The following is a 24299-nucleotide window of genomic DNA, read 5'->3' as shown; positions in this document are numbered from 1 at the left end:
ATCAATTCCATGCTAAACACAAGTTTTTGTCCTTGAAACATGCATTTAAAAGCCTACTTGACCCTAGTTTTGCAACACAATTCATTCTATTGAAGAATATCCCTGTAATTTGTTAATCTATCAGAACTATACAAAATAATAAAATGCATATAATTTTCCAATATATTTATTCATAATGCATTCATTACATGAAATATTGCATTGATATCTTGACTTTCTACCTTGAAAAAAATGCAAAACGCTTATGTCCAAAATAACATTGCTAACACACCAAAATATGCATGTGAAACTGAAAAAGATGCAACAATAGAAATAAAACAATGATAGATCTTCAAAAGCACAAGCATTTATCAAAAATACAATAAGGAGGGTGAGCACCTACACAACCAAAAAAACAAAATGCACTTGCAATTCTAAATGTTGAATATTTCTATTATACAAGATTCTCCACTTGGAGTGGATGCAATATTTCACTAACAAATAAGATTCATTAAAGAAAGGAGGAACCCCTATTTATAAAAATGAGGACTAAAGCCCTAGATTGTGGTCCAACTTACCTTTACAAGTTCGTTAGGCTCTTATTCATACAATTAATTGTAACACACTATTTATCTATTTAAAAACTTATTTAACATAAGTGACCCTGTACAAAATACCAGCGTTGCGAACTTCGCGATTTAATCACGATTTTTTCAAAAAATCGCGAATTTTTCACCCGAACGATTTAATCGCCGATGTTTTCGGCGATTTTTTTATTTTCAAAACATCACGAAAAAATCGTGGGTGCTCGGAACAACGCGTTTTTAAAGCAATTTTGGGTTTTTATTTGTCATTTTTTGCAGACAACGGGCTTGTTTGAGAGCTGAGGAGGAGAGGAAGTCGACTACAAGGGCAGAGGAGGAGAAAAACGAAAGATTTTAGCATCCCAAGCAAGACAAATTCGAGTTTGGACCAAATTTCTTCGGCAAAGCGTGGTTTCTAGGTATGGACACCAAATTTGGCCATTTTTTTCTTATTTTTGCTTGGGTTTCTATAACAAATTGATTATCAATAATTTTTGAGTGGATTTGATTTTGTTTTTCTTTTCATTTTTGTCGCATAGAGTGAAGAGGGTTCATTTTGGTCAAAAATGCAAAAACTTGATTGTTAGATTTATTAGTTTAATTTCTTCTTGTGCTCTATTTTTTTGCATCATTTTTGTTTGGGTTTGAATGTGCATTTGTTCTATTATTATTGCATTGAGTTGAGGTTTTTTTGTCAAAAATTCAATGTGTAATTTTTTTTTTAAACTTGCAATTCTTCTTGTGCCCTAGGTTCAACTTCAAGCTTCATCTTACATTAAAACTCAAGAGTTCAACCAAGTTACAAACATGCTAAGGAAATTGGACCCTCTGTGGGAATTTGGTGAACCTGATGGAGGGTTTGACAAAGCAAACTTGTCTTGCAAGTTGTGTGGGCATCATATGACAGGGGGGTGTATAAATTGAAGTATCACCTTGCACAAATCCATGAACATGAGGTAGGGCCTTACACCAATACAAATCCGGAAATCATCTAAATAGCCCTCAGATCATTGGAAGAAATAGAGCAAACCAAACAGTCCAAGTTAGCTCCAAGGAGTCAACTAGCAGGGAATAGAGTGTTAGGGGGTGAATATGAAAGTGGCATTGGTTCTACTTCAGCATCAATATCTACAACCAACCTTGTAGCTACCTCATCATATTTTGTTCCTAGAACCACGACTGGTTTACAACCATCTATCTCTTCAATACTTAAAAAAAAAGGAGAAAGAAGAAGCTGACAAGTTGTTGGGAAAGTTTCTTCTTTGGAGTGATATTCCTTTCAGCGTAGCAAGGAATAATCCATTTTTCCAGCCAATTGTTGATGCTATTGCAATTGTTGGCCCAGGGTACAAAGTCCCTTCCTATGATGGACTTCAGAGACCACATTCTTCAAGATGATTGCGCCAAAAGATTGGAGGAGTTTAGGGCATCATGGGCACACACAAGATGCACTGTGATGTCAGATGGTTCGACTGATCAAAAGGGGAGAAGCCTTATAAACTTCTTGGTTAATTGTCCCAAGGGGAGAATGTTATGAAATCTATTGATGCATCTTCACATATCAAAGATGCAAAATTATTATGTGATTTGTTAAATGTGTTTATTTTGGAAGTGGGTCCAGAACATGTTGTCCAAGTCAACAAACAATGCTGCAAATTATGTCGTTGCCGGCAAGATGCTTATGGAAAGGCATCCTACTTTATTTTGGACACCTTGTGCTACACATTGCATTGATTTGATGTTGAAAGACATAGGAAAAATTCATTTTGTCAAAGATATTGTTGACTCATCAAAAAGCATTACAAAATTTATATATAATCATGCATTTGTGCTTCATTTGATGAGAACATTCACCAACAACAAAGAGTTGGTGCGCCCAGCCATTACACAGTTTGCCACCAATTTCATATCTCTTCAATCCCTCTTGAATTCTATGTGGGATGTGAAGAGAACGTTTCTTTCAGATGAGTGGCGTACTTTGGCAATTAGCCGCAAACCAGAGGGAGAGGCCACATGCAGATTAGTTTCATACCAGGAAAGCTTCTGGGCGAGAGTGCAAGAGGTGTGCAGCATTACTAAACCTTTGGTAAAGGTTCTTCGATTAGTTGATGGTGACAAGCCCGCAATGGGCTACTTGTATGAGGCCATGGATAGGGCCAAAGAATCCATTCGAACCTACTATGATGATAAGGGAGATGAGGGGTTTCAGAAACAACTCCTCCTATGGGAAGTAATTGATGAACGATGAAACAACACACTCCATCGTCCCATTCATGCTACAGCGATCTACCTGAACCCCGCATTTGCTTACCCCTGTGGGTTCTTATTTGATGCTAAGGTCATGGATGGATTCTCCACCTGTGCTCAGAGAATGGTGCCATCTCCAGCAAAACGTGCAGAAATCTCCAAAGAAATGGAGATATACAGGATGGCAGGAAGCACATTTAGCTTTGAAATGGTGGTTGATAGGAAGACTAAAATGCTAGGTATTTTTTAGTTTGTTTCAAATTTCATTGTCTCTTTAAGTTCATAAATTCATACTTTGCTTCAACTTTCAAATTTCATTTTTTTCTTATGTTTATCTTATTTGTAATTTTGTTGTAGATGCATGGTGGAGAAGCTATGGTGCCAGAGTACCCCATCTGCGAAATCTTGCCATTCGAATCCTCAGCCAAACATGTAACTCCTCAGGATGTGAGCGCAACTGGAGTTTATTTGAAAAAATACACACCAAGAAGCGCAATAGATTAAACTTAAAACTTAAAATATTCCAAATTTCCAATTAATTTTTTGAATTCATTAAATAATATTTTTTTATAATTATTATTTTATGACCTTTGTACAGGTTGGAGTCCCAACGACTTAATGACATGGTCTATGTCTACTACAATCTTCGATTATGGGGTGAGGTAACTTGACACGACACCTGATATGGAGTCCATCTCGTTGGATGGGATTGACACCACTGCTGCATGGAGCGTTGAGGCCGAGACGCCTCTCATGCAGTCTGTCGATGATTGGTTGGAGCAAGAGGTAGTGGAGGGGGTAGAGGGGGCGGAGGAGGAGGTGGAGGAAGAGCAACAGAAGGAGGAGGTGACACCACCTACCCAAGCTACCCCTGTCACTAGTAGAGGACGTGGTCTACCCCTATAGCTCCTAGTTCTTCAGTTTCTAAAGCATGGTAGATTCCACTACCAACTCCACCGACATCTACATCTAGAGGGAAAGCTATTGCATTTTCTCACAAGAGGGGCAAAGGAAATCAGTAATATTAGTTATTTGGTTCATTTCATTGTATATGACATTATGACTCATGATATGAGATACATTATTATATTTTTTGTTGATATTTTGAGGCTGAGTTGGGACTCAAGAGTCAGAACTTACTATTCAGGATATGATTCACTGTTATGTGTGATGTAGCACTAGAAATGATATTACACATCTTATATATTAGTTATTTTATCATATTTATGTGCCAATGTATTTATTTTATGTTGTAGATGCTTTAGATATTAAAAAAATTGAAAAAAAAAATGAATATTTTTGTATTTGCAGATTTTTTCCTGATTTTTACCGTTTTTTTCCCAATTTTTCTGATTTTTTCCCCTCGCCGATTTAAACTCGATCACGATGTTCGCAACATTGCAAAATACCAGAAGTCTAAAGACAAACATTATTACAAAACTCTAAGCTCACATACAAAATAGCTCTTAAAAATAGATTTCCCTACATGGATAGAATTGTTTTATTTTGGTACACATGACTTCCTCCTTCAAAAGGTTTGTCCCAAAGCATGGGGGCCAAAGACTAGCTCAACCATGTGACTTCTTCCTATGTATCTTCAGCCTTTGCTTGAATACAAGCATATACACCTCAAACATCATGAAGCTTTGAAAATAATCCTTCTTTGATGAATTGAATGAACACTTTCATTGTACTTATCTTGAAGATGTTCAATGGAGTAACATAGGTATTCTTTGGCTCAACCAAGACACTAGGAATCATGTGATCAGAATTGTGATCCACATAGATGTAGGAATCTAGATGTTGTTAAAGGTTAACAAAAGACTGAGAAATGCCACAAGGAAAGTCGAGCCTTTACATAATATCATAGGAACATGAAGACCAAGATTGTAGTGCAGAAAACCCTTACCAGAAAAAATCAACTTTAGCCTTTACTTGAATACAAGCATATACACCTACTCAAGCATCATAAAGCTTTGAAAATTATCTTTTTGATGAATTGAATGAACACATTCATTGTACTTTGTTGAAGATGTTCAATGGAGTGACATAGGTATCATATGTTATCTCTTGGCTCAACCAAGACACTAGCAATCATGTGATCAAAATTGCCATCCACATAGATGTAGAAATCTAGATGTTAAAGTTTAAAACAGAAAGTGTCACGCAAGTACAAAACCAACCCAGTTGTCAATTCCTCTAGTCGCAAAAAAAAAAAAAAACTAAAACAGAAATGCCATAAGTAGAGCCTCTACATAATATCACAACAACATGAAGACCGGGATAATAGTGCAGAAAATCCTTACTAGAGAAAATCCACTTTCCAAATATTGCTTTATTCATATGTCACAAATTGTGTTCCGCAAGACCCTTTTATAGTAATTAGCCTTAAGCTAATTGGGGCATTAATTATAGACCACTAAGCCACCTTCTAACCACTATATTAAAGATAAGACCATTTGGACCTTACATCAATGGCACTTAATGTCCACTAAGTCAATATTACATTAACTATACATAATGGAACCAGTGTTGCATGAAGTGGGGACAAAGCAAATGTGTTTTTTTGGAAGCGAAGCATCAAGAGCGTCATTTTCCAAAAATCCTCAAAAGCGAATCCTGGAAACATCTATATATGTCTGTGTGTGTGTGTTTCATTGCATTTCTATTCAAAAAAAACATCCAGAATGCCAAATTAGTAGTAAAATATATGAAAACATGCATACTTGTACATAAATCAAAATAGAAATGGCATCCATAGTACATTAATGATTAATTATTCAAGCATCAACCATCCATAATCTAGATTCTATCAATTACAAACAAACATACAAATTTTAAAGTCATATTAAAAAAAGTAGACCATTACCTTAAGGAATGAAATAGATTATCTAGCAACTCTCAACAATAACAAGACCAAACAGTTATGTTTACAAAATAGGCCATATACACACTTAAATATGAAGACCAAAAGCTCTAGAACAATAAACTAAGCTAATTGCTAAACACCTTTCTATAGAAGAAGTGTTCACGAATTATGAAATCACCCATGTTACCAAATGTTGTAGCTATGGGGTAGCATCGCCATGCATGTTCCACCACTCCTTCACAATCTTCCACTATCACTTATATCGAGAACCTGATCACCAATATCATCCTTCATTCTTCTCCTCTTGTCTAGCCTTTGCCTCTACCTAGACTCTCTAGGGCCATTAGTGAACATTGCCAAATTTTTATCAAACTGCCTAATCCAAGCCTTAAAATATGGTAGAAAAAGCTTAACATGCCTAATCAATTATTTTGGCTTAAGTGAAGGGTACATTTATGCTAAGGCCATGACAAAGGAGTTCAACAATCAACACCACCAATAATAGTGTATGTATAGGGCTTCGTGTTCTCGATTAAATGCCAATCACATACCCTCATACATGATAGGATCTCATGAAATGTTCCAATCCCATTGATCTTGAAAACCATTAAGTCTGCTAAATTTGAATGGGATATGAAATTATGTTTTCTCCAAATGAAGTCTAATGAGGTTGGAACCACTCTCAAACATCTTGAGTTATTTAATGGTAATGTTAAAAATTTAAGTAAACGTGACATTTTCATCCTTTAACTTTAAGAATTTAACATTATCATTAGGAATCATCTAGGAAGTGTCTAGGAAGCACCTACGGAGTGTCCAAGAAGCATGGTTCATCACATAGTGGTTCCAAAATTCTAGGAATTGTGCAAATCTAGCCTAAAGCATGGTTTTGAGGGCAATCCAATTGTGGTTCCGCACAATGTGTAGTTTTGTGGTCTAGTGCGAGGGGGGTGTTACCCACCAAAAGTGGGTGACCCCATAGGAGAAATTCTTCTCCTAAATCTCTCTTCAGCTAATAGCCCTTGACAGCCACCAATGTAGCCAATATATTGTGCCATTGATTTTCGCTCCCTGCATCAATCATATGTCACCTCGCCCATCTATTGAAAGCATATGCTAGAAGGTGGGAAATCCAATCCAAAAGGTATGTCATTCATTGTGCAATTGGGTACTTATGCTTGTTTTTCCTTGGGCATCTCAGGCATGCATTATTGGGTCACTTGGAAGAAGGAAGGGTTTGGACAGGGGTTTTGTTCCCTAGCCTTAAATGGGGGGTTAATCCTCAATCCTAGTCCCCTTGGATCTCTCCTATTGGCCTATTGCTTTAGGAAGGGCCCTACTTGGGCAACCCCAATTTTGGTTGTGTGGTCTCGTTTTTCCATTCCACATTTTTCACTCCCCTTCGCACATTACAAGCCCTATTTCATCACTTTCCTTCTATGGGTCCACATGACCACTAGGTCCACAAGGCACTGGCACACCCCCCCCCCTTGTCCACACATCTGGCTCGGGACGGGAAACGTTGCCCCAAAGGTTGATGCAGCTAAAATAATGTTAAAAGCATATCATGGCCACAAGTAAGAAACAAAAGAAAAGAATATCATAAAATGGAAAAGATGGCAGGGACATTATTATAGCACGTGGGAAAAAGCCAAGTATGAGCTCTACCCCTTATTATGGCCATCACCGTGGTTCCTAGGGCCTCACGAATGCCCCTACATCATTAAGGAACCCATGCACGTCCCAACCCCTGGTGGGCGATGAACTGCCCCACCTTAAGGGGGTAAAAATTGCTTACATCATACATACACAACATGCTCTCATTTCCTGAAGCCCCAAGCAATAATACAAATAAAAATCAAGAAAAGGCAAAAGGCAAATATAAAATGGTGGAAAAACAAAGGTCGGGGTAACTCATGTAACCACAATTGCTACCTCCTACATCTATACACAAAATATTTATGTTAATTTTCCACTGTATTATGTTGTTAACCCAATTCTTATCTTCAATTAGCAATCTTTCAAAACAATTCAATCTTCCAATGATCAATAGCAATTGTTGATAGAACAGTAAATGCAATGACAGTAGAAGACAATCGAGAGCAATAACAAGAGACACCAAATTTGGTCAAAGACCAAGGGAAAACCCCACAAGGGGAAAACCCTTTCAAATTCTTCTTCTTATTAGATTGTCATAAAATGTTTAGCAAAGAGAGTACAATGATACAATTCACTAATCAAGATTCAAGGTCAATCATTTTTATCAACAAAGTCAACCAACCAATATCCAAATGATAAGCCAATAGTCAAATTTGTCCCAAGTCAAATCTGCTCAAAGTCAAACTCTGCAATTCTGTCAAAGTCAACAACAGTCATATGTGCCCTAACTAGTCTACAAGTCAACAGTCATATTCCTCCAATCAGCTCAGTCAAAGCAGCATTAAATTCGGCCTTCCAAGATCAGTCAAACCTCACCAAAACAATCAACAAAACTTGGTCAAAAGAGAGAAAAATTGCAATCAACGCGGGTCAAAATCCTACAGTCAATGCAAGTCAAGCTCCCTAGAAATCTTCGATTTTTGTGCCAATAAATGCGACCTCCTCAAAAAGATCCAAATTTGGTCAAACCAAGTCAAAAGGTGCCAAAACAATGTTGGTCAACACTGGTCAAAGTCTCCCAAACAGAGGTCAAACTCGGTCAACAGCATAAGAAACCTTCTCCTTCGCACGTGTGAGATCAAACTACAATTTTCAGAGTTGTACGAACCAATCCAAGCAAGAGAGAGAAGAAGATGTGATGTCAAATGATGTCCAAATGAATTTGACTTGACTTGTATTTATAGGCGTTGGACGAGACCCAATTTATCTTTAAAGTCAACCTGAACTTTTGTGCACTTTTGGGTTTTCACATTAAAAATAATTTTGTCCTTAACCAAATTAAATTTTTCCAAGGACAAAGAGGGTCTTCTCTAGATGAGGAAGGTTTTCCAAAGGAGGGAATTTGTCCTGAGCTGCCAAATTAACACTCCTTCTCAACTAGGAAGAAATTACCAATTGCAACATATGTCCCATCTCAAATATCTCGTCATCATTAAGTCGAAATGTCGTCTCTGCTCATCTCTATTAAACACTCTCGAATCTAAAAGAAGTGTTTGACATCATAAGGTAGCTAAGCTACCACCCTCTATCAATAGGCAAGATCTACTTACCGTAAGGGCAAGGATCACACTCTGTCCTATTGACCTGTGACAATAGGCGAGATTGATTTAAGGATCACACTTTGTCCTATTGTCTAGTGACAATAGGCAAGATCGACTTAAGGATCATACTCTGTCCTATTGTCCACTGATTCTCCATCTAGACGCTTAAGAGTCAAGTGGTAGAACACCTGCATCCCAAGACTTGGGCGAGATCGACTTACCTAACCGGGTAAGGATCACACCCTATCTCAAGTCACCTCAAACCATTAGCCAGATGAGGAGGACCAATCCCAACAAGCCCAACTTGTGGGTAGAATGCCAACAAGGGTATACTTTGTCAAAGTGACAATAGGCGAGATTAACTTACCACTAGGGTAAGGATCACACCCTATTCTATTGTCTAGAAGTCCCTCAACACCAAGAGCCCATACTACTCCATTCCTCACCCTGGGAGCTCAAAGGGGGGGAAGAGCACGCTCAGTGTTCTCGATCAGCCAGGACCCTTATCCAAGAAGGTCATATCCATTAGTCCAAGTTGTTATATAAAGACCAAGAACTTCCCTTTCAGCAAAGCCTTGGTGAATATATTTGCTATCGGCTCATCAGTCGAAATGTGATGGATGCTTACCACTCCTCTTTGCACCATATCTCGAATATAGTGATATTTAATTTCAATATGCTTGGATTTGTCAGGGAAAAACGACATTCTCTGCCAATCGAATCCCACTCTTGTTGTTGCAATATATCACAGTCATATCCAAGACCTGATCAAACAGCTCTCCAAAGAGCTTTCTCAACCACACTGCCTCACAACTAGCCATGCCAGCAACAATGTGCTCTGCCTCGATCGTGCTTAAATCTACAAACTTTTGCTTCCTGCTCATCCAAGATATCATCACAAACCCCAAGCTAAAGTAACACCCCGATGTGCTCTTCCTGTCAATAACATTTCCAGCCCAATCAACATCAATGTAACCATGAAGTCATACATATCCGGCAATATATCTTAGACCAAGGTTAATCGTCCCATGCAAATAACTCAGTATGTGCTTAGTAGCAACCCAGTGTGCGTGAAGGGGCTCAATCATGAATTGACTCAAAGTGTTCACTGCAAAGTGTATATCTAGTCGGGTGTTCACAAGGAACATCAATGCCCCAATCAACTGTCGGTACTCATAAGGGTTAGTTAGGTCGAGCAACATCTCTGCACAACTTCTTGAAGTTCATCTCCATCGGTGTAGCTAGGGACTTGCATTCTACCATTCCAAATCTTTCCAACAGTTTCACGACATATTTTCCTTGAGAAAGGAAAATCTCTTTGGGTCTCTACCACACTTCTAGTCCCAAAAAGCAATGCATCATACCCAGATACTTCATTTCGAACTCAAAGGCCAACTCCCTCTTGCATTCGAGCATCAAAGGCTCACTTCCTATCAAGAATAGATCATCAACATATAAAACCAAAATCAAAGGCATACCTTGGACCACTTTGAAGTAGAGGTTCAAATCAGCATTGTTTCTTGTGAATCCAAGCTTCACCAAGTAACTATCAATGCGAGCATACCAAGCTCTGAGGGCTTGCTTCAAACCATATAGTGCTTTCTTCAACCTGCAAACGTGAGTCTTCCTGTCCTTCACTTCAAATCCCTGAGGTTGCTCAACATATACTTCTTCTTGTAGTATGCCATGAAGAAATGTTGTCTTTACATCCATCTGGTGAAGGGTCCATCCTTGACTAGCAGCAAGGGCAACAATCGATCAAATAATGGTGTAGCGGGCAACGGGAACAAATGTATCATCATAGTCTTCTCCCTCAATCTGGGAGAAACCTCGAGCCACGAATCTCGCTTTATACTTCTTAATGCTTCCATCAACTTCATGCTTGATCTTGTATAGCCACTTTGAAGTTATGACAGACTTTCCTTTAGGTCTCAGAACAACATCCCATACATCATTCTTCATAATCAATTCATACTCTTCAGCCATGGCATCCTTCCAAACCTATTCTTTCACAGCGTCTTCAAAGGTGGGAGGTTCAACCTGTATAATGGAGCTCATAGTTACAGCATAACCCTGATACTGGCATAGCTTCTTGCTCTCTAAAGGTTCCTTTGGCTGGAACATGTCTCTCTGCATCCTGTAATGTATCACGAAGCCACAATGGTCTCTTCCTAGCAAAGGGATCACATGGAGAAGGATCGAAGGGGTCCACATGCTCCATGGGATCATCATTAACAATTTTCTTCTGTTAGTGCATAAAGGGACCTTCTAATAGGTCCATATCATCATCTTTCTTCTCAAGAGGAGGCGAAGCAAGGTCCCTTGCTTTCCCAAGGGCGGCATCTTCATTGAAAGTTACATCCCTGCTAAACTCAATCTTCCTTTGACCAAATATATGTATTCTAAATGCTTTAGAGTTTTCACAATATCCAACAAACATACCTTTCCTTCCGATGGCTTCCAGCTTGTTCCTCTTATCCTTCAGCACATGAAAATATACGGGACAACCAAATATCCTGAGATGTCCAATATCAGGCTTCACACCTATGAACACTTCTTCGAGAGTCTTGTTATCCAAAGCTTGATGAGGAACCTTGTTTTGAACATAGATTGTTGTATCTATAGCTTCTCCCAAGAGGAACTTCAACAACTTTTGATCATGTAGCATACCTCAGGCAGCTTCCACGATGGACTTGTTCTTTCTTTTAGCCACTCCATTTTGCTCAGGATTATAAGGTACAATAGTTTCCTTCTTGATTCCATCCTGCTTGCAAAAGTCAACAAACTCATTTGACATATATTCTCCACCATTGTCAAACCTAAAGACCTTGATCTTCTTCCATGTTTGATTTTCTATCAGCACCTTGAATTCCTTGAACATATCAAAAGCCTCATCCTTGTGCTTCAAGTAAAATATCCATGTCTTCCTAGAGAAGTCATCAATGAAGATTATGTAGTAGAGATGGCCACCAATAGAGTGCACTAGCATGGGTCCACATAGGTCAAAATGAATGAGTTGAAGAATATCACTAGTCTTGTTCTTGCTAGAGGGGAATGGTCCCCTTGTCTTCTTTCCACTAGCACATCCCAGACATACTCCATCATGACTAACTTGACCATCTGGCATCCCAGAAAACAACTTCTTTAATTTCAACAGGGTTTCATAATGTATATGTGCCAACCTTCAGTGTAATAGCTCACTTTGATGATTGATGTCGTGGACCATTGCACACAGAGGTTTTCCATTGACTCTATAGAGTCCTTCAATTCTAGATCTCAAGGTAAAAGCATCCCTCATGCAAGGTTCCACAGAGCAGGTGAGGACTTTTCCTCTTATGAAGGTTACCCTCATCCCTTTTTATTCCAAAGCAGACATAGATACCAAGTTCTTCTTTAGTCCTGGAACATACATCACATCATGAAGAAGAACATATTAACCAGAGTCCAAATGAAATTTGATAGAACCAAAACCCTTCACAGGATAAGTAGTGTTGTCTCCAAGGATGGATTTCAAATTTGTCTCGAGAAATGTCTAGAAGCCCCACTATCTACCAACCAACTATCATACGAATTCATAGGGAAAGAACCAGAAAGAGCAAAAAGAATAACATCTTCAAATTCACTAGCAGCTGCATTTTTTTCATACCTGGAGTTCCTTGACCTCTTTTGAGGATGATGGCCTTCTTCTCGATCATCCGGAGCATCTTTTCTTCTTCTATCATCCCTTCTTCTTCAATCATATCCTCTTCTTCTATCATTGAACTTCTTGTTGTTGAAACCTCGATTGTTGTTGTAGTTGGATCTTGAATCATTTCTCTTTTCTGAACATTCTCGGGCATAGTGACCATGCTAGTGACAATTGAAGCATTCAATTCTTCTTCATCTTTTATTGAAGTCCTTTGATTCAAGGGGAAGCCTTCTTGAACCAAATGGTCTTCCTCTTCCCCTTCTCTTCTTGTCTTGAGCAACAAAGGCAAAGGGCTCTCCTTCTTCATGCTTTTGAATCCTCCCTCTAACAATCATCCTAGTCTCCTCTTGAGTACATTTACCAACGAGCTCATCAAATGTCGAAAGAACATTATTGTTGCTTATAGTAGTAATGAAGGTTTCCCAAATAGGAGGAAGACCTTGAAGAGTCACTGCCCCCAACTCTCTGTCAGATATTTGTTCACCAACATATTGTAATTGATCCCTTAGGCGGGATACCCTCACGAAATAGGATTGCACGGATTCCCCCTTGTTCATCTTCCTCTTTTCGAGTTGATTTTTCAAGGAGAGGATGTGATTCAAGTTGTTGACCTCATACATCCCAAGTAGCTTGTCATAAATATCCTTAGACTTCTTCAAGCTTCCTACATAAATAAGTAAATGATCTTGGAAACCATCAATGAGAATTTTCTTGGCTTTGAGCTCACCTTTCTTATACTTGGATTTGGCAGCAGCAGGAGCATTTTCCGGAGGTACAAGAAACTTTCCTTCCACAAATTCCAAGACATCATTTTCATCCAATATCACTTCCAAGAAGCAAAGTTTGATGAGTCTCCCAACTTCTCAAGTTCCTTGAAGTAAGAGGTAGACATTTTGACCAAGTCAAATAGACTCCTTCAGCGTCTTCCAAAGATGATTGCTCTTGTCTCGTCTCCTTGGTCATGTCTTCACAAGGCCTTTGATACCATGTTAATTTTCCACTATTCTATGTTGTTACAATCACTTTAGCCCAATTCTTATCTTCAATTAGCAATCTTTCAAATCAATTCAATATTCCAATGATCAATAGCAATTGTAGATAGAACAGTAAATGCAATGACAATAGAAGACAATCAACAGCAATAACAAGAGACACCAAATTTGGTCATGTTAGAGCCTAGATTTGTCTCAGGCTGAAAAGACAAGGTTCTAGGTCCACATCAAACCACACTCAGCCTCGTAGTTAGCCCTACGAGGACAGGAGAGGGCTCTCTCCGGGTCGATCTCGGCAAAAGACAAGCGATGGGGCTCGAGATGACTGAAATAAAAGCTAATCTTAGGCTAGGTATGAAGTACAAGGGTTTGATTTGAGTTTTTGGGGGTTTTGTGCTGGAAACAGGAAAAGGCAAATTGGGTTCGGGGATGAGGCACAGTTTCTGCAGAGTTCTGATTGGGGCAAGGAAGGCAATCGTTTTGATGCTTTAAATTGAGTGAATGAATAGATCAGACTGGTGAGGAGCTAAGGAGAGCAAGAGTGTCTCAAAATTCTCCTTAAACAGATGAAAACATCGAAATTTAAACAAATTCAAAGGCAGAGCATAACAGTTAATGGGTTCCACCTTAATCACTCATTTGTTCAAATTCAGAAGAAGAGACAGGAAAATGATACACATAACACTAATGAACTTACAATTACTTAGAGAAGCACACCATCAAAACATAAAGCCACATGGATCCCAAACAGTGCTGCAAAACCCTGGTCTTTCCTTTGCCAAAAATGCAGAAATGAATGTACAATAGAGTGCCAAACTTTTCCCAAGAGTCCAACCCTGAATATGACTTAGGAATTACATGATATAGACTAGCCCAACCCATTCCCTTGCCTCTAGGGGTCGAGCTCATCATTCTAAGAGCTGTTTCAACCAATTTTAAACAAAGCACTAAAATCTAGGGAATCAAAACAACTTGCCTCTATAAGGTAGGAAACTAATTCATTCATTAAATTTTCACTTTTTGGTGAATGAATCCTCTAGAAAAAGTAAATAAGTGCCAAAATTACATCATGTTTATCCAATTACATCAAGATAGATCAAAAATTACATCACAAAGCAAAACTAGTCAAACTGGTCGAATTTCTGAGCTGGAAGGTGAAAAACTGAGCAAAAATCCTCTGCGCGCTGCGCCAATTTCTCTGTGCGTCGCGCCACTTTGAAGCTGAGTTTGAGGCACTTCTTGAAGTCAAAATTGAGCCCAAGTGTACTTGTTGGAAAGCCCTGCCTGTCTACTTTCCAACCCAAGGGGAATTTTTGAATTTGATGCCCATTTTCCCCTCCAAAACTTCAATCTCCCAAGACTGCTTCCTGTGTGTCAAAATAGGGGCAGTGAGGTCATTTTTTGAGTGTTTTTGGCCTCCTGGGGACTCAAAGCTTGCCCAAACTTCTTGGCCATGCACCAGTAGTCATGATTTTTCATGACAAATCCAAAAATATAAACTTTTTGCAATTTGGAGCTCCCTAGCAAAAGCGCGCGCCAGGTGGCGCGGCGCACAGGGAGAAAAACTCTATTTTTTAGTGCAAAATTTGTCAAAATGCCAAAAATGCCCCAAAGTTCTTGAAATTTGGGCTGGAGCTTCTTCATTAAGTGTCATGTTGGGCTAAAGAGGCTTCGACCAATATCTAAAGACGATCAAGCTCTTTTTGCCTCTTTTGCTTCCTTATTACCTTCTTTAGTTTTGCCTTTAAATTCCTGATTCGTGCCTTGCAAACATGATTTCGTGCCCAATAATGGTTTTTTATGTGCCTGAGCATGTACTTGTCCTTGTTTGCTTTCGCCAATAACTTCTCTAAGTGGATGTTGATCCTCTCGAGCCAAATCTCTCGATCAGCCTCTATCTCCTGCCGAATGGGTGTCCTCTCATTTAGGCTTCGTTGGGCAGCCTGCTGGTCTTCACAGATGTTTTTCCACCTCTATGAGGCCTCCTGAGTGCATGTACCTCTGTTGGTGAATCACTGTGTCTCTTCTTCATGATCATATGACGGATCAGATGTCATGTCTGCTGGTGGACAAACTGTCTTGGACAAATAGGTGTTGATATGTCACACTGTCTTGTAATGCCTTTGATGATGTGCTTGACCTTTGTCACCAAGAGAAAACCATGACATGAGGGACAGTAAGTGGAGGGAAAAATAATGAGGGATTAGGGACTATTGGGACAAATTTTATTAGGGAAATGTAGGAGGGTTTGAGGGGTTTTATGTGTGGGATAGGGTTTAGGGATTCACCTTTGAAAGTTTTGGGAAAGGGAATTTAGGATAAGGGTTTAGTAACTTTAGGGGATGGGGAACCATGGAGTCAAGGAACAAAGGGAATTAAGGACAAGAGAAATAATGGAAAAGACTAACCTTGGTGGCAAACAAGTTTTGAAACCCTAGGCAGTAGTTTACATGTGAGGAATTCAAAATGATAGGGTTTGAATTTTTGTTTCAATCATTAGCATTCATCAACCACCATACCCTAGCACAAACTTGGATGAAACACAAAAATGGAGGCTATACCTACTTGTGGAATGAAGAATTTGCAATTTGGAGGAAGATTTCAATGAATTTCAGGCCTTTTAGCCCAATGCGCCGCGCCAGTGTAAATTTACACAGGAAAATTTCTCCCAGTGCGCCGCGCCTCCCCAGTGTGTCGCACCTTTTTGCATGAGCCTTTTGGAGGCCTTCCCGGTGTACAAATTGGGTGCAGGATAGCTCGTTGGAAAGGTCTTTGAGTCTACTTTCCAATCCAACTGAAATTTTTCAGTTTTGAGTTCATTTGCCCTGTCAAAAATCAAATCTCCCAAGACTGGTCAAAATATGCCAAATGAGGCTGCCTCAAGGCAGAATGCTGTTGCAGTCAACTTTTGAATGCCTTCCTCAACTCCAAATTGAGATCATGATAACTCATTGGAAAGCTCTTTGTGTCTAGTTAACATTTGACTCATCAAGCAAGTCATTTGGCCAACCAATCTAGGAGAAATCTTGATTTTTCCAAAGTCACTTCAAAGGTGCATCAATTCTCTTGAGGCGATTGTATTTTTGACATTTCTCTAAAACCATGACACCTGTGTAAAAAGTGAAGGAGGTTTTTCTTCCTTGGCCTGTTGTGGACAAAAACCTCTCTTAGTTTTCAAAAATTCATCTTTTATTGCTCGGAAACATCATCTAAGTAAAACCTACCCCGATGTGTGGAACAGGGGATTTGTCGAGACTCGAAATGAAGCAAAATGAAGGGGATAGGGGGCTTCTAAATTCTTGAGGAAATTTTTCTAGGTGGGGAGGTATGTTAGGAAGCAAAGAAAAGTGGAATTTCAGAGATTGAGTGAGGGGAAGGGGTCCAAAAGGGAAAAACACGGGCCTAGCCTAGAAAATAGGGTTTGTAGCAAGAAACTAGGGTTTGTGCGAAAATGAGGAATTTGGGGGTTCTCAATGATGGAAAGTGTTTAATAAAGTAAATTAAAGATAGGGGAAGGTGTATGAACATCAGGATACAAGTTTTGCTGATGATTTGACCGTCCAAGAGAAATTGCCTTCAAAACCCTAGGAGAGGGAAATGAACCTTACCTAGGCGCAACTGAAGCATGAACAAGGTGTAAAATGACCCAGTGGAACTTGACATGATAATGACAACCCTCTGAATTATGGTAGACTCAGCTGAATAGTGACATAGACCGACATTTGGACAACTTTGAAAGGAGTGAAAGCACACCCTAGACCTAATGCCTAGTGACCATATTTTACTTGAAGACTCACTGAAATGATAAAATTTGACCTTGACACCTTAAAACCACTTTGTAAGAGCATGTTTGATCACTGGAGGAAGGCTAGAAAGACTGACACTAACAGGTCAAAGACCAAGGAAAAACCCCACAAGGGGGAAAACCCTTTCAAATTCTTATTCTTATTAGATTGTCATAAAATGTTCAGCAAACAAAGTACAATGATCCAATTCACCAATCAAGAGTCAAGGTCAATCATTTGTATCAACAAAATCAACCAACCAATATCCAAACAATGAGCCAATAGTCAAATATGGTCAAAGTCAAGTTTGGAATTCTATCAAAGTAAATAGCAGTCATATGTGCCCTAACTAGTCTACAAGTCAACGGTCAAAGTCCTCCAATCAGCTCGGTCAAAGCAACAATAAATTCAGCCTTCCAAGATTAGTCAAACTTCACCAAAACAGTGAACAAAACTCAGTCAAAAGAGAGAAAAATATGTGGTCAAAGCTTCAACTGGTCTGCGGTCAATGCAAGTCAAAGTCCTGAAGTCAATGCAAGTCAAGTTGCCCAGAAATCCTCGGTTTTTGTGCCAATAAATATGGCCTCCTCAAAAAGATCCAATATTATCAAACCAAGTCAAAAGGTGCCAAAAACAATGTTGGTCAACACTGGTCAAAGTCTCCCAAACAAAGGTCAAACTCGATCAACAGGGAAAGACACCTTCTCCTTCGCAAATGTGAGTGTTGATTTGGGGTAGCATCGGATGTGCTCTAGCCTCAAATTTTGCAGGGAGGCTTGAGCACATGTATTCCAAAGAAACCAGAAAGCGTTTTTGGGAAATTCCACCTAGAAACGATTTTATTAAAATAATTAATATTTTTTAATGGCCCCTAAAAGTCTAAACTTAAGAAATTAAAAATATTAATGGTTATTAATCTAATTGTGGGTGTAACTTCTAGAAGAAGACAAGCATCAAGCTAAAATGATCTTAGCCATAGATTAGCTTTTAATATGGGTCGTTGAATGTCAACGAGAAGATTATTTAAGGGAGCTTGAGGGTCATTTGGAAAACACACCGAGAGATCGAGAGATCGAATTTCTGAAGTGAGAAGTTCTCAGGAGAAAATTTTGATCAAGCATATTTCTTGTAGTTGAGGGGCAGGGATAACATTCGGAGAGAGAGATTTTCTCAACCAGAGAATCATCAATAGAGAAAGGCAGAGAGTGATCCAGTAACCCACACGTGGAGGCTAACGCAGGGCCACGAAGAGGATAAGAGAGAGTCCGAGATTTTGCTAGGAAGAGTTAGTTTTAGAAGCCGGGAGCCAGGCTGTAAGACCGGGAGGCTAAGAGCAGAGACTTCGAGCAGCAAATCGATCAGCAGACTGGTTGGCGCAGTGCCTAGAGAGGTTGACGCAGGGACTGTGTGAGGACTGTGCAGAGGCGGCGTAGGGCCTGCCAGAGGCACTTCATCCAAAGTTCGGATCAGCCGGGATTTTTCTCAGTGATTGTGTGAGGTAATCTCACAAATCTTTATGCAGTATTTCTCTCTGTAACTGAATAACCAGAGAGGTATTCAGAGATGTATTCAGAATTTGCTACTACTTAATAATAATAAACCCTCAGAACTATTGCACCAGTTTTCCCGCATTGGGTTTTTCTGGGGACATTTGTCCAAAAATAACGGTGTCCATTGTGTTGTATTTTCTTTCTTGCTCAGTCTCTTGTTTCTGCATAATATTTAATTAAGTGAAGGTTGCAGTGTATGTATTACGATATTTGTCGTAGGAAACTACAAGTAATTTGTTTAAAGGAATTTAACAAGTAGGAGTAATATCATCAACCACTGCAGTAAGGATTCCGGTTGTGGAATTTTCACAGTGAGATCAACCTACAATTTTTAGAGTTGTACGAACTGATCCAAGCAAGAGAGAGAAGAAGACGTGATGTGAGATGATGTCCAAATGAGTTTAACTTGACTTGTATTTCTAAGCGTTGGAGGAGACCCAATTTGTCTTTAAATTCAACCTAAACTTTTGTGCACTTTTGGGTTTTCACATTAAAAATAGATTTTTCATTGACCAAATTAAATTTTTCCAAGGGAAAAGAAGACCTTCTCTAGATGAAGAAGGTTGTCCAAAGGAGGGAATTTGTCCCTGAGCTGCCAAATTAACAATGTAGACATCCCTCATCATTGCCACCCTTGAACCCATGGTATTTGTCCTTGAGACCTTGTGTCCCCATCCATTCATCATCATTCACATGACAAATATCAAAAGAAGGATGTACCAAGGAACTATTTTTCCCCTTAGGGGCTAGGAACACAAGCTCAAGCCCCAAATTTGGAAGGGAAGCCCACTATGAAGTCACAATGTGCCTTTGATAAACAAGTATGGTTCACTTAGATGCACTAATGAATTATTGTGCCTAATGGTGAGGATTTGCATTGGATATTATATGTAATTGGCAGGTGGTTTCATCATGGGTTGGGCAACTTAATTGGGGCCCAAGTCCACTAAAGAATCATATTGACAGCCCCAGGAGAAGTGTTGAGAGCCATGGATCTCCCATCATGTGTAGAGCATCATTTCATGCCATGGGCACCCTCAGCACGTTCAACAATCTGCTCATTGCCCCACTTTATTCACGAGATGATGCACTTGGACTAGTGTGCCCTAATCGGCTTAGTAGTGATCACATGGTTTGGCAACTGATCCAAGGCCCAGAGGAGGTTTGTATCACTACTTGAGACATGGGAGGGCAAGCATAATTGTCAAAGCCATCAATATTGGAACATTACAAGCTATTCTATCACTGGGAGACCCATTAGACTAGTTTTTGTGCCCCAAATTCACTTTGGGGCCCCACATGATGACTTGCATGGAGACTAAGGGGTCATCCCCTTGTTCATGATTTATGGAGCCCTCTCACACTTTTTGGCACCAAGAGGACTCAACGTGGTCCTCCAATGGCCCTACATCAACATGACATAAGCAATTCAAATGGTTATTCCATAATTTGTAAGAAGTACTTGATTGGCTGGTGACCAAGGCATGTATTTTGCACATTTTTATAACGTTAGGGGCCTTAGGCTAATAATTCGACCTAGTAGGACTCATATAAATAGAACGTAACTTCATTTATATTGGATCATCATCACACTTGGGAATTTCAGCCTTCTTGGCAAATTCACACCTTTTCTTTGGATTGGCTATTAGGTGTCTTGGATGCATTTCGATATTTGGAGCTGAAATTCGATCTTCTTGGAGCTATCTCTTGATTTGTGGATGGATATATCATATTGTCATCTTGTAAGTGCCTTTTGTTGAAGTTTTGTTCTTGAAAAATGTCTAATGTATGGAGTTGTTGCAACTAGAGCTTTCCTTGAGAGTACCATACTAAAAATAGAGCTTTTCTTGAGGATCCCACCTCATCACCTAGTACCAATAACCCTAGAATATCAATTAAATGTAATTGTCTATCTACCGCAACTCCTCTCATCAATGAAAGTTCATAAAGAGCAAGGGACACTCGCTAAGGTGACAGTGGGCCATTATCCCATTGTTATCACGTGGTCTAGCTCTTTGACCCATAGGTTTTCCCTCCTTATGGCCTGCTAGATTGTGTGGTAACATTTTTGGCACCGTTACTAGGGAGGAAGCAAGTCTGCCTCCTTGGTCAAACATTTGAAAAGGTGACTCTTTCAACGATAGTATATATCCTCTTCTGGGAACTCCTAAATTGCTTGGTTACTAAGATCACGAAAAAAACATAGTTCCCGTAACTAGAGCTGCTGCTAGGAAGTTTGCTAAGCTAGACAAGTCTCCTTCAAGAAATCTAGCACCCATTGCTAGGCTGTTATTCTATAACATCATGAGTACCAACACTAACCAAAATCCCGAAAATCAAACCAAACTCCCCAACTTAGGAGATGAAACATAACATCTTTCAAACCCTTGAATGCTTTCCCTGATGCTTCCCATCCATTGCCTGAAAGGCACCATGAATGGCTACCCAAGTTCCAAGGGAAGGGTGATATAATTGTTGATAGACATGTAAATAACTTCATTTAGGCCATCTGTCCTAAGGTGATTGAGCATGAAGATGTTGTCATGATGTTATTCGCCTTAACATTTGAGGGAGATGTTAGAGATTGGTACACTAGTCTACCTCAAGGTAGTGTCGTGACTTTGGACCAACTCGAAGATCTCTTTAGGAAAAGATGGGCCATTGATGCTGATGGAGGCATTGCCATTGAGAAGTTCTACCGTATGCAAAAGGGGCCAAATGAAGATGTTAGAACTTTCATCCAAATATTTGATAGGGTTATTTGGGAGATTCCCAATCATCTTAAGCTTATTGATGCCCAAATCCTAGAGAAGTTCATCAAGGGAATCCAAGGCCATCTAACATACCAACTTAGGGATAAGAAGCCTAAAAATATTGTTGAACCAAAGGAGATGGCCATCGAAATTGAACATGTTGCCCATATTGAGATGCTCAATTTCCCTAGGGCTAAAGTTGAAGCTAAGAAAGTCAAATCTAAAGATCGAGTAGAAGTAGCAGTGGTCACTTTGTGCAAAAAGGTCGAAAAACTATCTGATGACATGAATGTTAGGGATAGGATGTATATGAACAAGTTCACTGCCCTAAAAAGAGGACAGAGGACCACTTTCCCATCCAGGAAAAAAACAAGGTCTTCGTTAAAAAGAATTTTGAGGAAGGTAAATCAACTCAACAAAGTGTCCTTAATACCTTGGCTCCAACCAATACCCAAATGCAAGAGGGTTTTGAGTTCTGGTGATAACAAATAGGTTAATATCAAGTAAGTACTTACGTAACCAAGATATTAAATTTATAGACCAGACACTGTAAAATGTGGTGGGTAGTCAGAAGAGTATATGATTGCACGATCACCTTAAAACCTACAATTTGCTACACAGTATGTCATCTTTGCTATTTAATTCATTATACATGTAGTTTAAAAGTGTTTCAGCTGCAAAACAATGTAGATTTCAGAGAATTAAGAAATTTAAAACAGAGCAGCAGAAATAAATATACCAGGGTATTGTCTCGAACCTGCTTCTCTGAGTTGATCGACATAGCAACCACTAGTACAACCTTCTAGAAGTGATAACAATACCAAATAGTCCTCTGAATTTCAAATAACGGGACAAAAACTGCTAAGAACAGATTTCTTTCTGCCGTGGCCTGAAAAGCAAATTTTCAAATATATCGATGGATACCGGCTTCGAAACTCGAGTATCTCTTGATGTGACAAAGCTGTTAACTGGACCCTGCGAAGCTTAGTTGGCTTTGAAGTTTGTTCAAACCTCTGTAACGTGAAATGAACGAGGATGGCGGAACCGAAGCGTCGAGATGCCCAACCCAATTCCAGTGTGTAGCTTGCCGAAGAGCCTAAGCCTTTTCGTTAAGGAACTATATTCATGTCCATAAAGGTTTTGAATTACTGTTTCAATTTGTAATGGTATAGGAGCCCTTCACCTCCAAAATAAAAATTGGGGGTTTATAAGGCGAACAATTAAATTATGACTCGGAATGTTTGGAGAGAAACAAAGGGTTCTTTTCCTTTCCTTTGTTATTTTAAATGAGGAATTATTGAGTTTTGTTTAAGCTAATGACATTTGGATCAAAGAATTATCTACCCATCAATGCGATAGGTCATTATTAGGTTTATTTGGTCAACAATGGATGTGCTAGCGTGATGGAGTTTCAATGTTCCTTAGAAAAATATAGCTTTCACAATTGGTTTCCATTTTTAATCTTTACATATGAGATATAAATTTAAGATTGCATAGGGACTAAACCTCACATAAACTTAATGTTCTACACTTCATGAACACAACAAAACATTCTTCCATTCAAAATAAAAAAACTTTGCATGAGACGGGGGATTATGTGGCCTATATCAATATTTGTACATGTTATAATATATTATGTTTGTTACACACAAGGAGAGAGACATAGAGAAGTTTATTATAATTTGCATATTTAGGTTGGTCAAACTTCTCTCATGTAATTATCTATTTATTTCATTGGAATTTCATAATAGAAGACAAATCAAATCCCAATCGCGAGAGTGGTTGGTGAACTAGTTAGACTCTGTCAAACTTGAACATATAATTTATTGACAATATGCCTTAGAAAGGCCAAAACAAATCCAATGAGTTAACACATTAAGCTGCTTGTTGTAAGTGACTTTGAAGAAAAACTATGGTAATACAATGAGATTAAGAATATGAAATTATTCATTTGTTACAAAGAGGATAATATCCCTAAGTCAAAAAAAACGAAAAATATATTTTCATTATCATTAATTTTAAGAATAAAATAAGTATTTCAAAAATAAGGACAAACCCCTATGAGCTTTGCTTCACAGTGAAACTAGGAGATGGACAAAACTTGAAACATCTTGGGAAGAAAGAATTTGGAAAGTTTGCAGTTCTAACAAGGTAGAAGATTAATCCCAAAGGGTTTAGATCCAATAATGGAAAGCAGTGGGTTTTTCACCATTGGGCAAGATTCAATCCCCATGAGACCTAACCTGAAGCCATAGGGGCACCTTGAGGTAGTGGTCAAATGTGTGGTTGCACCTAGTGAAAAGCATACTAAATGGTCATGTGACATGTGCACACATAAGTGGATCAAAGCCCACACCCATGTCCTCCAAAATAAACACGCCCGTAGAGGGTGGATCCAATGGTGAAAAGTAAGGGGATTTTCACCATTGAGCAAGTTTCAAATCTCATAAGGGCTACTTACCCCATGAGTCATGGGGATACCTTGAGGTAGTGGTCTACTGTGTTATTGCAACCAAAGAGATTATATTAATGGTCTTCTGACGTGCATACATAAGTGGATCAAATCCCACCCCAATATCTTCTTTTGCAGATTCCATGAATTGGGTGCTCGTTAGTTCAAAGCGGCAAGAGGGAGGTGGAGATGAATTTCAC

General features: G+C 39.1%; 1 protein-coding gene across 6 annotated transcripts in view; it reads right to left on the bottom strand.

Moving 5' to 3' along the window:
- Positions 1 to 22879, bottom strand: part of TPR5 (Tetratricopeptide repeat (TPR)-like superfamily protein) — a 365268-nt gene extending 342389 nt beyond the window's left edge. For 2 of the 6 annotated variants that reach the window (XM_089427733.1, XM_089427727.1), the window contains exon 1: positions 22387 to 22879. In XM_089427733.1, coding sequence (XP_089283859.1) covers positions 22387 to 22428 — 42 coding nt within the window. In that variant the 5' untranslated portion in view covers positions 22429 to 22879. The remainder of the gene's footprint in view (positions 1 to 22386) is intronic. The other 4 variants (XM_089427716.1, XM_089427738.1, XM_089427722.1 and 1 more) reach the window with 2 other exon arrangements.
- Positions 22880 to 24299: the final 1420 nt, after the last annotated feature.

This window comes from Pinus tabuliformis, chromosome 6 (genome assembly GCF_031772625.1).
Source record: "Pinus tabuliformis cultivar Carrire ecotype Pingquan chromosome 6, CPIR1, whole genome shotgun sequence".
Classification (NCBI taxonomy): Eukaryota; Viridiplantae; Streptophyta; class Pinopsida; order Pinales; family Pinaceae; genus Pinus; species Pinus tabuliformis.
The sequence above is the reverse complement of the archived record's forward strand: the minus strand, read 5'-3'. Positions and strand labels throughout refer to the sequence as shown.